Here is a 15,765-nt window from a genome sequence, read left to right on the forward strand (position 1 = left end):
TGTTTCACAGCCTGGTTATATCAGATTTCAGTCTTTCAGTAGTTTTCTTCACAACAAGTCAAAATAAAATTATTTGCCATTATAAGATAAGGGAATAATTAAAATAATTAATTTGTGGAACAGCCTTAACATAGTGTGACAAGCAAATGAGGGGCATACATTTAACATCAGGACTAGTTAAGCGTGGATGTCTAAACAATATACAAACACAGAGCCCGTCCTCCACCTGCAGTCACACACACTGACAAACCTTAAACCATAACTCACAGACAGTGGGGTTGTGTTGTATTATTGTCAAAAAGACATATCAATAAGGCCATCTGGTTTGGGAAATGCAAGAACAAGATCAGACCAGACAGGAGAATTAGTTAGAGAATACAACAAGTGTAGCAGTCATTCGGTGCATTCACAAGGCTTAAACAAACTTCCCCTAATTTTTGTCGCTGATTCAACAGCCTTCTTTTTGTTGGTCATTTGATTTCCTCACTGGCACAAACACCAGCATTCTTCTGCAAACACAAAGCAAAACTTTCAGTCAAAAAATACATGACTTGTACATGACAGAAATAGTCGTCACTTCACGTAACTGCTGGGTGGATGCACGTCAAGCCTCTGGGCTTTGATCATGTGCAGTGCTGGTAAGAGCGCCTCTAACAGAGGCTGTTTTTTCATGCAGTAACAGATGACATCCAATGCCTCATGACCACTTCTTTGTCTTTTTCACAACACACATTTGGACTTGCCATAATGCACAGGTGCTACCAATAGCATTAGTGAAGGCTATAAGCCATGCCAGTGAAACAATGAGGCAGCCAGCATTCACAAAACCAGGATCCTGAAACTGGAGGCTCTATTTCATTATTTATACCGGTAATTTTCCTACAGACATGTCAGCTTGATTCTGAGTGGGGACCTATGATGGACGTTGCCCAAAATGGTTTCATAGTGGTCCCAGCAACTCCATGGTCCCGTAACTGGTTAATCAGTCCCTTGAAGGCACACAAAGCCAGTGCGCATGATGGGAGTGAAACATGTGCAGTGCAACCAAAGTGGAAAAGGCCTTCCTTACAAGGATCATTTGAAAAATGTGAATTGCTGCAACATGTTGTAATGATAGATGGAGTGGAGACATCTTGAATGTTATTGGTTTCTCCAGAGCTTTTCCTGTAATAACAAGTCAAATGTCTGCTGTGAAAAAAGGTCTATGACTATTTTTATAGCTTGTATAGAGAGAGGCGCATGATCGAATCTCAGTGAGGGGGTGCACAGCTACACTACTGCCAGTAGAGGGAGAAACAGTATTTCTTCCCCTTCATTTCTTCTACACTATGAACATGTGGCCATATAGTAGATTAATTTACTTTCAGCAGCACAACAGCACACATGGTTTAGCTGCAAAAATATATAACACTGCTTGTCTAATATTTTGTAATACAACTTGGCTACATCGAAATATGTGACTAAATTAGGTAGGAAGCTATAATATATATAAGGTACATCAAATTAAAGAACATAAAAATACAATAAATTAGCAACATAATATATACATATATATATATATATATATATATATATATATATATACATATATATATATATATATATATATATATATATATATATATATATATATATATATATATATATATAAAATAACATATAATAAAAAGGTGCTTCAAATTAAAGAACATAACAATGCAAAAAAAAATATTGTATTGTTATGTTATTTAATTTGATATACCTTTTTTATTTGTAGTATAGCAAAATAAGTTTATACTTTTCTTTGCTTCCACTTCCGTTTCCGGCGTTGATTACGTAAAACGTCATCGTCGCGTCACGTCGTGACCTGTGAGGTTTGTTTGTTAGCAGTGTGAGCCTTTCCCGGTAAAACATATCTGGACCACACAACCAAGCATTTTAACTCAACTGCCTCAACTTTTGTTTTTAAAGCAATGAAGGATTGTACTCATTTGTGGGCACCAGTGTGCCTCACAACGATTCCTAAGGAAGACGAGCTTTAAGGAGTTAAAACGAAAAACTCTGAAATCCCACCCGGAACCGTTAGTCGGTGTGTCTCGGACACGAAAACGAACGCTACCGAAGTAACGCGGGAAACGCTCCTGCGTTGGTTCAGTGTTGCCCAGGGTGGAGTAGCCGCTAATTCACACACTTACGGATATTATCATTATCAGAGACAATAAACGACCCCGTCATCCAGCTTTTCGCTCTGATCTGAAACAAGAGGCATCCTTGTTTGACGACCCCGCTGGCAACCGGCCGTGCTGTGTCCGGACCGTTTGAACCCGGAGGAGCGGTTCATTATATGTCGGTCCCCGCGCTGCTCGTCAACGCTCGTCTCTGTAGCCACCGAGCAGTTGTTAGCTCGCACACAAAGAGGGGAGTCCTGCTCGCGAGCTGCACGGCCACCAGACCTCCCGTGCTGTTAGTTTGAGACATGGATACGTTTCAGAAGGTGGAGAAGATCGGAGAAGGGACGTATGGAGTGGTTTACAAGGCCAAGAACAAAGTCACCGGAGAAACTGTTGCGCTCAAGAAGATCCGGCTGGACACGTAAGTTCAGTGTGTTGGTTGATCACCTGCACCGCGGGAGGCCCAGCTAGCGCCGTCTGCTGCTTTGACTGTGTACAAAGGGATTAATCTGTGTTGCTCTCCCATCAGGGTGTTACACATACAAATAGCGCTGTTCAATGTATCTCAGCCACCAGCTATTCAACTGTCAGTTCCATATTCTGTTTATATACTTCTAGACATTTTACTGCAGCCATTTAACTTTGATTAAGAAGATGAGAGCAATGTAATCGTGTAGGGTCCTGTGGAAAACACAAATACTTTTGGGTGGACCAGATCATAACTTGTGTCCACACTGAGGCATTAATATGTACTGAGGGGTTACAAGTAGTTATCGCTTCATAATAATGGGTGACAGTGTCACGAGCCAAAAATGTTTAAAACCTTTGTGCATAAGTGCATATTCAAATGTGGCTCTGTTTTGTATTTAGGTGCACTGCACTATTACAACATACTATTGTGTAGGCCTTAAAGATGTATTATTTTTTGTATTATTAATTTCCCCCCATGCTGTGCCAAGGAGAAAAATGTCCCAGACGTGGCATTAGTGACTCACTTTATCCAGTGTTGTGTTTCCTGTGCTTATCTTTGGCCGGCTAATATGTTAGCTGGCTGTGATTATATTTACAGGACTGTATGCAGTGCCAGTATAAGAGCGAGATTATACAGCTCTCGTTATCTCTTCCCAACGGACATCAAAGTTATTTAGTCTCAAGTTGCTTTAACGGCTTACCCCGTGAAGAAACACTAAGTATAGAATCCAATTATTGTTTAAATCATATTGAAACCAGCAAATGTATTGTGAAAAAAAACAAGCTGCAGTAAATAACATTCAAGTGAATGAGCTTCTGTAACACAAACGGTTCGTTTACCATGTTTTTCCTTTAGGGAAACGGAGGGCGTTCCCAGCACTGCCATCCGAGAGATTTCTCTTCTCAAAGAACTAAGTCACCCAAACATTGTAAAGTAAGTGCCTGACGTTACAGCGTTTAGCTAAATCCTGCTTCCAAGCTTCTACCATTACTTGGTTTTGTCAGTTTTTAATCCAACCTGCCTGTTATCATGTTTCAGATTGCGTGATGTAATCCACACCGAGAACAAGCTCTACCTTGTTTTTGAGTTCCTTCATCAGGATCTGAAGAAGTTCATGGATTCCTTCGCAGTCGCTGGTATCCCCCTGCCGCTCGTTAAGGTAAATGTCAGCTGGTTTTGCCAAACAGACCTTTCTCGCTAGTCAAGTAACTAGTCTCTGGATTTATAAGTTGACTGATCTAGGTGTGTGTATTTTGTGTGTGTAGAGTTATCTTTTCCAGCTGCTGCAAGGCCTGGCCTTCTGCCATTCTCACAGGGTTCTTCATCGAGACCTGAAGCCCCAGAACCTCCTCATCAATGCCCAGGGGGAGATCAAGCTTGCTGACTTTGGCCTTGCTAGAGCCTTTGGGGTGCCTGTCCGCACTTACACACATGAGGTAACGTGTACAGCTAGCCACACCCAACAGGCACGGTCTAAAGTGCATATTCATTACATACTGCAAAATGCACTCCATCATGCTTCCTCTAAGTGAATTTAGTATTCTGATATAATCAACAGAAAAAACATCTCACAATACTCACGCTTATCGTTTTTTTTGTTTCCAATTCCATTATTGTGGATATTTAATTTGGTTTAATTTCTTCCTGAGAATTTTTTTTTCTAAATTCAAGCGGCTTCTGTGATATTTTTCAGGTGGTAACACTTTGGTACAGAGCTCCAGAAATCCTCCTGGGCTGTAAATACTATTCCACAGCTGTTGACATCTGGAGTCTGGGCTGCATCTTTGCTGAAATGGTAATTTGCACGAGGTTTAATATTTTACAATTGAATGAAGCCTGCACATGGATCAAACGTAACCTCTAACCAACAGCCTTTCCTCACTGTCCCCTGTTGTACAGCTCACCAAGAGGGCCTTATTCCCCGGTGACTCGGAGATCGATCAGTTATTCCGAATCTTCCGAACCTTGGGGACACCTGACGAGACCGTCTGGCCCGGAGTCACATCGATGCCCGACTACAAACCATCTTTCCCCAAGTGGGCCCGGCAGGATTTATCCAAAGTGGTGCCGATTCTCGATGAGGATGGAAGAGAACTGCTTGGAGTGAGAATATTTGTCAATAATTCATAGATTGCATTAGCATTAATGGCCTCTGCAAAGCAAGTTGGTCTTGTTTGTTAGCCAGAAAGATCAAAAGATGACAATGCGATATATGTTGAAGTTGGGGAAAAGGGTCAAGGAGCATGAAATACTGCACTTCAGTGGATAGTCTGTCTGTCGGTATCGATTACAAGGTGTGACAGTAGTATGCAATGTTTTAGTTTTGTATTCTGTAAATGTGGATCAAGGATATGAAATCACATTGTAAGCAAACAAGATTAAAACTATTTCCACGAAAGAATTTAAGGATATTAAACCGATATTGTAGAACTGCTGCAATTAGTTGATTTAATTGATTAGTCCATCAATAGAAAGTCAACATCACTTTCAATAATTGATAATCATATATAATAGTAAATTGATTATATTTATTATAGTTTTCTGACTATATTTCTGTTTTTTGTCTTTGCAGGAAATGCTGAATTACGACCCAAACAAAAGGTTATCTGCCAAAAACGCCCTCGTACACAGATACTTCCGCGATGTCACCATGCCCATTCCTCATCTGAGACTCTGAGTCAAGCAAAACATCCGTTTATTTTAATGCCAACGATGTCGAAGCAATAAGGACCTCCTCGCCACGCCTCATATTCACGACTGGAATGGACAGAAAAAGTGGACTCTACAGGACATGTTGGATCCTTAAATGGATATTTGTTAATACCTAAAACCAGCTTTCCAGCCGAAAGACGTCCCGAGAGTTTGGCTGTTTTTCAGCAGTGATGTTATCATAGTTATGAACGTTCAGCTGTCATTTTCAACATCATTATTTTTGCATATATCTGTGCAACTGCCATATTTTATGTAAATGTCAAATTTGTGATTGGGAGGCTCCTCTGACCGAGTTAAAGTGCAGGTAGACTCAATCTAGTGGTCTATTATGTTTCCCAGTATGAATATGCTGGCTTTAAGGTGTCCAAATTGAAATAGTCAAGTAGTTAGAATTAAATATGATTGAATAAGTTTGTGGGATAGTGCAAATAACAAATGTCAATGCTTTGTAAGACTGAGCAGTGGCGGAATGAAAGAAGTGAGTGGCGGTCGTTACACAACAGTTTTGCTAGAAGAACACAAGACGACAATCGTGTTCTTCTAGGTTGATTTTCTTTTCTTTCTTGGAGTTAAATTCATTACCTTTTGGGTCTCAAGTATCTGGAAGGGGTTTCATAACTGCACCTTTTGGTTGTTTAACACACAACAATGTTTCTCGGTCGTTGAGGTTTGCTGGCAGGATTTCTCGCCAAACTGAAGTTCTCAGCTTTGTACAGTTGTGATATACAAACGTTCCCTGTTGAAATTCAGATTTTTCAGAATTCAATATGCGGTTGCTTCTTTCTTACTCTAGATTTTATTCAAATGTAATGAACCTTTTTTATGGATATTGTTTATTTACAGTTTGCAAAAAAAATAAACTTATCTAAACAACTGTTGTTTATTTGTGTGAGGATGATTCTGCTCTTCAGGTGGTCCCTTTGAAGGCACTGCATAGTGTCAGCGATGGTTTCTTCTGTTCCAAAAAGGTGCCAAAGGAAACACTTATTCCAAGTAGTTTTTCAAACTCAAATACCAGAGTCCAATGCTGTCTCGCATTATTACATCAAATTCCTGCTACACATCACTTATCTTTGGCTGCACAAATCCACACACCCAGCTCTACAGTTGGCTTCTCGTCACATTAATGAGGAATGCTTCTGTTAGCCCATTCATCTGTCGTTGTTTTGCAGCTGAGACGACCCAATAATAATGATGGAACAACTTAATGTTTACATTCTCAGTCAAATTATGCAAAGAAACACATGAAAGTTTAGGGTTGTTTATTCTTTCTTCTTTTCTTAAGTGAATTTTTTTCCTGACTCCACTGTAGCCCTAAATGCATGAGTTTGAGCGGAGGCCTTGGTCAGTGCTGCCATGATCACTGGAAAGTATGAGCGTCACAAATGCACACAGTTACCACCAACCCTCTGAAGACTAATCATTTCGCTGTAACTGCGTGTGCCGATTAGTCGCTGATCTTTGTGAAGTGGACTGTTTTGCCATGAGGCTCAAAGGGGCACATTTTTGGGCCAAATGTGTTGCCTGCAGCCCACTGAAATTAGTTGACAATTCTGTCTAATATCAGGCAGCCAAATGTATGTATATTATCTCATTTAAATTTGTGCAAACAGCAACCGAAAAGCTATAACCTCGGAGGTGCAGCTGGGCTGCATTTCATCCTTCACAAGTTCTTTGAGATTTACACTTTTTTTTTCTCTTTTTTTTTCTTTCCTGCATTAGAAGCCGCAAAGTGGGAAATTTACCATCGGTGTTATAAGTGTAATGTTTATTGTTCTTGGCAAAGCAAACTGTTAGACATTTAAAAACACTAATCTCCGGGTTTGAAATTTGCTCTTTCTGCTCTAGTAGCCAGCATTTCTTAAACTATCTAAGCAAGTGAATTACCCTGGAAAAAGCTGCACAAAACTCCAAACCACTAATTAGGTGCTCAAATGAAATAGAACCGACAGACTTCCAACTAAATATGTTTTTATTAGTCACGCCATATTTAGACGTCATGTCATACCATACAGGTCAGCTTCAGGAAACTAAGTTGAAATCAAGAACAGATGTACAGTAACAGAAAATCAAAAATGTATTGCTTTCTTCCACAATGTTTTTTTTTATGCTACCACTGGGAGCGCCAAAGTCTAACATGATTCAATCTTACAAATAGTGGCTTTAATATGTTGTATCTTCTTTTCTGAATAGGAGATGACAGATTTCTTGCATTAACAGGTGTAGTCTGCCTTTTATTTTCAAAATGAACAATAATTAGAGGCAGAAAGGATAGATGAGAATGGAACATTTTGATATTATAAGCAAACATTAGGAAATCAATATGTTATATTTATAAATTGATTGCATTATATAAGATGTATAGTTGAAATAGTGGTGCTGTTTTTTGGTAATTTCAATTGGTAACAATCTGTATCAGAAATGTTTAAAGACAGATGAATAAATAATGCTCCAAAACTAAATTTGAGGCATAACTAAAATAAATGTTTATTTGTATTGCTATTTTCTGATCTCGGGTTGCCTTTTGTATCATATCAATATATATATATAAATATATATATATATATATATATAAATATATATATATATATATATGTATATATATATAAATATATATATATATATATATATATATATATATATATATATATATATATATATATATATATATATATATATATATATATTTGTATGCATCCAGCAAGGCTACCAAGATGTATTTTAAAACGTATTCTATAGCAAAATGTCATGTAAAATAGAAAAAGATAGATTGTGACAGTTATATTAAAGTGAGCAGTCCAGTAAATTGCGTTCTGATTAGAAATAAGTGTTTTGCAGAGATGACAAACTGAAATCACATGATACCTTTCAACAGGAAGAAATATGTCAAACATTCACATCTGAAAGTGTGAAAGTATACAGATACAGTTCTACAATCCAGCGCTTTTGAACATTTTCAGGCTTTTGGAGTTTCAGACTTAAAGTCCATGCCAGTGATATTGCATGTTTAGCTGATTCCCTACAAATCAGGAATACTTCACGTCAATTCTGACCAAGTGTTCGGACTTTTAACAGTATTGACTTTATTTGTCTAGCCTTTGTTGTTGTCCATTTATTTCCGTTTGGTATGAAAATCAAGTCGCACTATCTTAAAATGTCAAAGTTCACATTTAAAAAAAGAAAAGAAAGATCTGTAGCGACTTTTCGAATCAGTCTGGACTTTAACTGTCACATCACAATAACTAAAATGGAAACAATAAAACAGTTAGAGTTAAAGTAAATTTCAAGATTGATTTTTATACCCAGGGCACATTAAAAAATCTTAAATCCTACAGCATACATTTCAAATGTTCATCAGTTTTGTGGTTAAGGAGCCAAAACTTGTATAAAAAACACTGGTATGGTACTTTAACGGGGTTTGGTTTGTGTAGTTGTGGGAGGGTTGTTTTATTTAGTTTAAATCTCTAGTTTCTTTTTCATGATAAGCTTGTAGAGGATCTGGTAGCCATCGTCCCAGGCGTAGAGAAGCTGCTCCTGCGGGTTGTACTTCAGACTGGAGTGCGCTCCGTAGCGCTTTGGGAAGTAAATCAGTGGCGCGTCTTCGTTGGTCACCATACCATTGACGTCAAACACACACTGGACACGTGAGCGACCGGGCTGCTTGGTGTTGTACACGACATACAAAGTGCCACAGATGACAAAAGCCGCCTCCGCGTTCTCCCTCGGACAGTTTGTGTCCCACATTTGCTCGATGTCCAGCGAGGTGGCGTCCATCTTCGCCAGAGAGATGTACCTCTCGTTCTGCCGCGTGGCATAAATGGCCCACAGGCCTTCCTCGTCCACAGCCAGGTCCATCACTGTCTCTGGGGTCAGGCCGTACACAGGGACGTGGTCCTGCACCGGGAACACTGCGCTGTCTGTCACAGAGCTGTTCTTCATGTCAAATTTAATCATCATTATCTCTTCAGCCTGAGTTATATAATATGCGTAATTGTTGAAGACCACGTGTCCGGTTCCCCTCCAGGCAGACGGCAGCTTTAGGTTCTTGGACAGAGTCATGCCCGGGGAGCGGGAGAAGTCTTGCACAGAGGCAAACTCATGGATGGTGTCCTCATCTGTCCCGTTAAAAATGTAGACTTTTCCAGAGCCTCTGTTGGCATCTTTGGTCCACATGCCCTTTGGCCCCCCGACTCGCTTTAAGATCTTCATGGCTTTTACGCTGGAGATCATGTCGCTGCAGTCTGAATAGGAGAGCAAGCTTTACATGACAGGTGACACCTAGCAGACATGTTGATATATATGTTTATATTTGACTATCATTTAATTAGATTAGGACTGTCGTTAATGGCATAGCTCAACATTTTAGGGAATACGTTATTTCTTGTCAAGAGTTAGATATGAAGATCATTGCCACTTCCTGTTCAATCAAATCTCTTCACTAGGTCTTCTAAAAAAATACATATTTTTGCACGAGTTTCAAGAAAACACTTCTTGTGAGTTTTGATAACATATAAACGATATCAGACGGCACAGAAGGCCCAGGTAGAAAATGCACGGCCCGCCACTGCATATGTGTTATACACAATATAATTCTCAGAAGCAAGTTAGTCAGTCTACATATCAACAAAGCCAAAGTGGAGAAAGGGCTTTTGTTAAGTCATTGCCTCTACAGTGAAGTGTTTGTGTGGAATATTATCACCAATGAATACACTTTTAGTAGCTGATGAGTGATCTATCAATACGATATAACTGTTCTGTAGTTCAAATGATCGATTTGATGCCTACATTAGTTGCTTTTTCTCCATTTCAAATGATTGTAGATTGAGTACGTTGGGCTTTAGTTATTGGTCAGATGAGGTTAGGTCTAAGTATGTCCAGGTTCATCCTCAATGCAATACAGTGTGCAGTTTATCAAGCACATCATATCTCACCTGATAGTTTTGAATACTTGGCCTTCTGCTTCTCCTTCACCAGCGTCACCTGCTGATCGATCAGCTTGTCTTCCACGTCCACACACGGCTGAGCTCCGTTCTGCGTCTCCAGGTAGTCCAGCTCACGCTCAACCCGATCCACCCTCGCCCCCACGCCGTCCAGATTCATCCTCAATGTCTCTTTCTCTTTATCAAGGGTCTCCAACTGGGAAACCATCTGTTGCTTCAGAGCCCGCAGCTCGGAGGCGTAGCGGGCGGTCTGCTCATGCCACAGAGAGATCCGGTCCTGATTTAAAAGAAGCAGACAAAGATTTGTTGTGTCTGAATTTTTTCCACAAGTTCTCACCTGTTTGTACTTTAGTATTGTCATGTGTAATGTGAGCAATACATGACGTCTGTTTTACAGGAACTGTGACTGTACTTCTAGAAAGCTTTGAGGAGGCCATAATTTTATGTTATTTCCAGGCTCAGTAAATAGACTGGGACAGGAGGACATAATAAGTAAGACACTCATCTTTCAAACAGCCAGGTTCAGCCCTCACGTGGCAAGTTTCCACCCTGCTCACATGTCTTTTTAGCAAAACACTAAATCCTACCAGCACACTTTGTAGCAGACCCTGACCTTTGACCTCGCTGTGGAGGAGGAAAATGAAAAGTGAGGTTTCTCGACAGGTTTGCACAGAACAAAACAGAAACTGAGGGCTGTGAATGAATAATATTTGGAGAGAGTTCTGTTTATATATAATATAATAGAGGGAAAATACTCCTGATGAAGTGTGTTATAATTACTTTAACCTAGAACATGCTCATATTTAATCTTTTCACATTAACAAAACCACAATATAAGAACAGAATAACTAAATGACAAGATCACCATGGGGAGCTATTACTGGGTCCTTGAGGCATATTTGAAACTGAGAGATATTTGTATCCATCACAAAATAAGTGTTATAATGACTTTTATTTCATCATCATGATGAATGTCATTATGGCAGAACCTTTCTAAACAAACCAGCTTTTATATATGTTTTTCAAAACCATTTGTTTTATGGATTGTCATTTATTTATTTGTATTATGTGGCCTAATTTAACTTTTAAATTTAGTTTATTTCTAAGTCTCTGAACCCAGACAAGAAGCTCATACTCCCTATACATTTCAGAGAGCTGTATTTTCCAGCTTTTTCCCCAGGATTTGCCCACATCTGCATTCCATTGCCATTGCCATGGCCCTGTCGCTGGAAGTTTCCCCTCAGAGGGACTCTGGAGCGCAGGGCTCGGCGGCAGGGAGGTAAAAGGAGTCTTACCTCAATAGCGAGCAGCCTTCGCTCCAAGTAGTCAATCAGTGCTTGGTGCTGGGCGGTGGCAACGCAGACCAAAGTTACCAAGACAACAAGTCCTCTCATTTTGTGTCAGCTCAGTCTCCTTAGCTCCTTGAGTTGAGTGAGAGTGTGAGGAGGCAGCGGATCCCCAGAGGTGGGCTGGAATGTTTTAGTAAGCTGTCTGGGAGGAGCCAAATACATCTGGTGAAGATGGAGGCACACAGTCGCCAACAGAGACAAGACACTGGTTTTTATTTTTACGTCAGTTTTTACTTGATTCCAAAACTGCTAAAAAAACAACAATAACAATATATATAAGATACAATCTGATGTTTAAATGTATGTGTGGTTTTTAGGAGGGAGTTTGTCTTTTACTCAGAACACATGACAATAATATGGCACAGGACCACACTGTACGTAGGAAGAGGAAGCGTAATGTGAGAGGCAGTCAGGACTCAGTGAGGCACTGTACTCCTGTGCTAAGGGGAAGACCATCGACTAGAGATTTGAATACACTCTCTGACAACAAATAATGACCTGTTCTGCGTATCACAATATGAACTATTCTAACAGATGAGTTTCGTACATGTCGTCTTGAGCTCTAATCCAAACAGGCAACTTTATTCTGAATGGTGAAAGTAGAGATATAATGTACTTAATTTTGACAGGACATGAAACATTGATGCAAACAGATCCAGAGGTTTAGTTTTTTTTAGATTTTGTGTTGATAAAATAACATTAATCCTAAAAAGGGAGGTCGGTTGCCACTAGCCAGACACAAGTCACAAGAGACACAAGTCAGCTCACATCTGGCAAATAAATTATATTCAGTAGTTACGCTCACACAGAACACATTTGATACAATCGATCATTGAATAACTAGAAGTTGTATCAAAAAAGTTTATTATATTGATGAAGCATTTTTGTGTCATGTGGCTACAGTGTTTTCCAGCTGTCTCTGCCTATTGTAATATTAAATATCTGTAGCTTCACAAAAACAGTAGTTAGTTTGGCGAGTGGTGAATTAATGGGGAAATAGGACATAGTGTCTCTGGTCTCACCCGTAATTATGAGACCACCTTGCTGCTAAAGGCAGTAATGACATCACTGTACACCTCTTTTTCAACACAGCTGGCTTTATTACTAGTTAGCTCTGAAACTAAGACTGTGTTCATGCTATTATTAATACCTTCCTGTCCTTTAAAGTCTGACAGGTTTGTGATTCATTTAATTATTGCTGTTATGAACAACATTACATAATATATGGTAGAAACACATTTGTGGAGGACACACTTTTTTAGATATGTTTGCATTAACTAGTGCAGTCAGTTTTTCATTCATGTTCTCTTGTATGATTGTATGTAAATTTCCCCATGCATGTGAATCTGAAGTGGTGAATCGATTTTGCAAATCAAAACAGGATTATTTTCATTCCGTACAAACTACAATGCCATAGTTTTGCATTTTCTCTTTTTCTGCACCAAGGCAGAAATTCTCCCTCCAGACGGTCCTTTGGCCCAATCAAACAACACAATTTATCAAAAGTGACAATCAAAAGGCACCGATGTAGGGTGAATGCCAGCTATTGCAAGGGAGAGAGTGTCCAAAGCTTTGAGCTTGAAAGGCCCAGGTGAACTTAATCAAGCTGAAGACCTTGCTGATGTTGACCAGGTCACAACTGACAGCGTTCATCCTCGTTCTGTCACTAACTGATAGAATCATCAGTTATAAATATATTAATTTATATATTAATATAAATATATAAAAGACAGTATAAAAGCCAATATAAAAAAATTAAAAGAAAATAGTTTCAACACTATCATTATGATACCGCTAGAAAATTATAGTCAATTTAAATAAGAAAAGATGACCCTGTGTACTGGGTGTGTCCTGCTTGTTTACTGGCTCCAGATGACCACAAACATGAGCAGAAAAAGCAGTTTAGAAAATCAATCAAGGTATGGAAAAACATCTGGAGGGTGTCACAGTTTACTATATTATATTATATTCAAAGATCATATTTAAACATATTCTATACTCTTGGATAAACCCATCTTTCTACTTTAACGGGTTGCTTCTTGAGCAATCATAGACATATATCCACTGTAGGCTGTATCGTACTGGTGACAAAAACAATGTAACTTGGAAATTGGACGAGTGCACCGTAAAACCTTAAAACATGACTTGAATGACAACAAAGCCTTGCTTTGGTGTGTAGAATAATATTAAACTAAAACACATTTAGTTTTTTCCAACTATGTACATTTACATCTTTAAATATTTTTTACAGATTTATCTTCACAATAAAGGTTGCTGATACCAAATTAACTTGAGTTCAAAATAAAGCCAAGGAAGATGTGTGTTTGTTCCAACTTAATGAAAAAAGTATCCGCAAACTCAAATCTGTGTAAAAATCTTTAAAGCAATTGCTTTCAGTGAGAGACCTTATTCAAGGCACGAACAGGTAGAATTTGAATTTAGCGTTACAAAAGCTTCAAGTGACATCACTTAATTAGTTAATGCAGAACATTTGGCTCAATCAGTTAAACCTGTGAGGCTAAAGGGAATTGTAGTCCTTGGTATGATGGACTACAAGTTAAAGATACAGTATTTATAACGTAGAGAGAGTCAAGGAACAATAAGCAGCACATTGAATGTACAAAACACGCAATATATACAACGAGATAGAATCTACAACAACAGAGATTATATGTAAACATCAGAGCAGCCATGCAGAGAGAGTTTATTAAAATCCATTGTTGCAATGCCCCTAAGAAGTGAATGGTTTAACTTAAAATAAAGCAACAAATATGGATACCCTTACCGCTGAAGAGCTCCAATGATAACGTATTAAAATCCCTCCTACCAACAAGGGTGCAGCATTGTTACTCATTTGTAAATCTGCCCGTGGCTCTCAGGCCATCTGTGCTTCATACACACAAATGACTCATGATGGTGCTGTTTGATGCTGCTACAACTGAAGGTTTATTGTTTTGGGTCATTATCTACAATATGCTCATTCATGGTAGTGCGAGGCACGTTTATGACTCTAGTTTATCACACTTTATTCCATCATTGCTTAGGGTTTGTTTGTATAAGCAGGGGCTTATTTGGATATGTCTTTTTATTATTTATTTTGTGATTATATACAGGTCAAAAGTTGCTATAACAACCTGGATATATATGATTAAAAACAGGACAAGCTGATTATTATTATTATTGACGTAGTTAAAAGTTGGTAATGTTAGTATGTAACGTTAAAATGTTTCTGGGTAGTGAGTGTGTTTGATTATAACTGGACACACATTTGTTATTTATCATTAAAAACTCGTGAAAAGAGATTCATAATGTTTGTCAAGTGGTGAGGATAAATGTCTTCAGAAGTAATCGATGCATTCACCTCATAAATCCTGACGCATGTTTCTCTCCCAATGATCGTAGTTTCATTGATGTCCTTGTGTTGGGGAAGCTTGAAGGTTCAATGCTGTTGTCCAGTCTCTATTTCCTTCATCAGTTTTCCATAGATTTAGCTTTATTATTCTATAGCACTGTTGGACTCATAATGGTCATTTTGAGAAGGGAAAAGGTCCAAATGAATGCAGCAGCAGAATCATCTTCTTTTTATTCCACATGGTCCATATATTCTATTACCCACAATGAAACAGTTCAACCTGAGATTAGTGTGTTGTTTTGCTAGTAGCGGCTAACGTAGCCTTGAGCCGCTGACCTCATGCACAGATGAGAAGTGATCTCCAGAGGTCAGGTCAGCTCACTTCCTTCTAACCCCACACCTCCAGATTGTTTCATTTTTCAAACTTGTTATCAGACTCAACTGCCGCTGACTCTGGTGACAGCACTTGAGTCAATGTATCAGATGTCACACAGCTCCTTCTGCAGACTTTGGGATGTGTAAAGGGTTCATTATCCTAATGGTTTATTTGATAAGAGGACAGTGCACATTAATAACAATGTTTCTGTAAATGTGCCAGAGTTAGCCAAGAGGCTATTTTTCATCTGTAGTCAAAAAACAAACCTAAAAACAGAAATAAGATTAAATATACAAGGTTATACAATATTGACACTTTACAATACGTGCACAAACAATGAATAGAGTGAGGATATTCACATATATAGTATCATCATTCATTGTCAAATACTAACAACACATGCAACACAGAGGC

General features: G+C 38.8%; 2 protein-coding genes across 4 annotated transcripts; one reads left to right on the forward strand and one right to left on the reverse strand.

Annotated features, from left to right (window-relative positions):
• Positions 1-2,455: 2,455 nt before the first annotated feature.
• Positions 2,456-6,120, forward strand: cdk2 (cyclin dependent kinase 2; the record flags this gene model as incomplete). Of its 3 annotated transcripts, XM_079218941.1 has the most annotated exons (7): positions 2,456-2,571; positions 3,478-3,555; positions 3,661-3,781; positions 3,888-4,058; positions 4,316-4,417; positions 4,522-4,725; positions 5,195-6,120. In XM_079218941.1, the coding sequence occupies 7 exons, from the start codon at positions 2,456-2,458 to the stop codon at positions 5,297-5,299; spliced, it is 897 nt and encodes a 298-aa protein (XP_079075067.1). In that variant the 3' UTR covers positions 5,300-6,120. The 3 variants fall into 3 exon arrangements, with proteins under 3 accessions (XP_079075067.1, XP_079075068.1, XP_079075069.1); XM_079218942.1 differs by lacking the exon at positions 4,316-4,417; XM_079218943.1 differs by lacking the exons at positions 3,478-3,555; positions 4,316-4,417.
• Positions 6,121-8,790: 2,670 nt separating this feature from the next.
• Positions 8,791-11,785, reverse strand: olfml3b (olfactomedin-like 3b; the record flags this gene model as incomplete). Its single annotated transcript, XM_079217767.1, is given in 4 exon segments — positions 8,791-9,575; positions 10,266-10,551; positions 11,570-11,674; positions 11,678-11,785. Coding segments are annotated over 4 exon segments (1,284 nt in total).
• Between the last annotated feature and the right edge of the window lie 3,980 nt (positions 11,786-15,765).

This window comes from Taurulus bubalis, assembly GCF_910589615.1.
Source record: "Taurulus bubalis genome assembly, chromosome: 5".
Classification (NCBI taxonomy): domain Eukaryota; kingdom Metazoa; phylum Chordata; class Actinopteri; order Perciformes; family Cottidae; genus Taurulus; species Taurulus bubalis.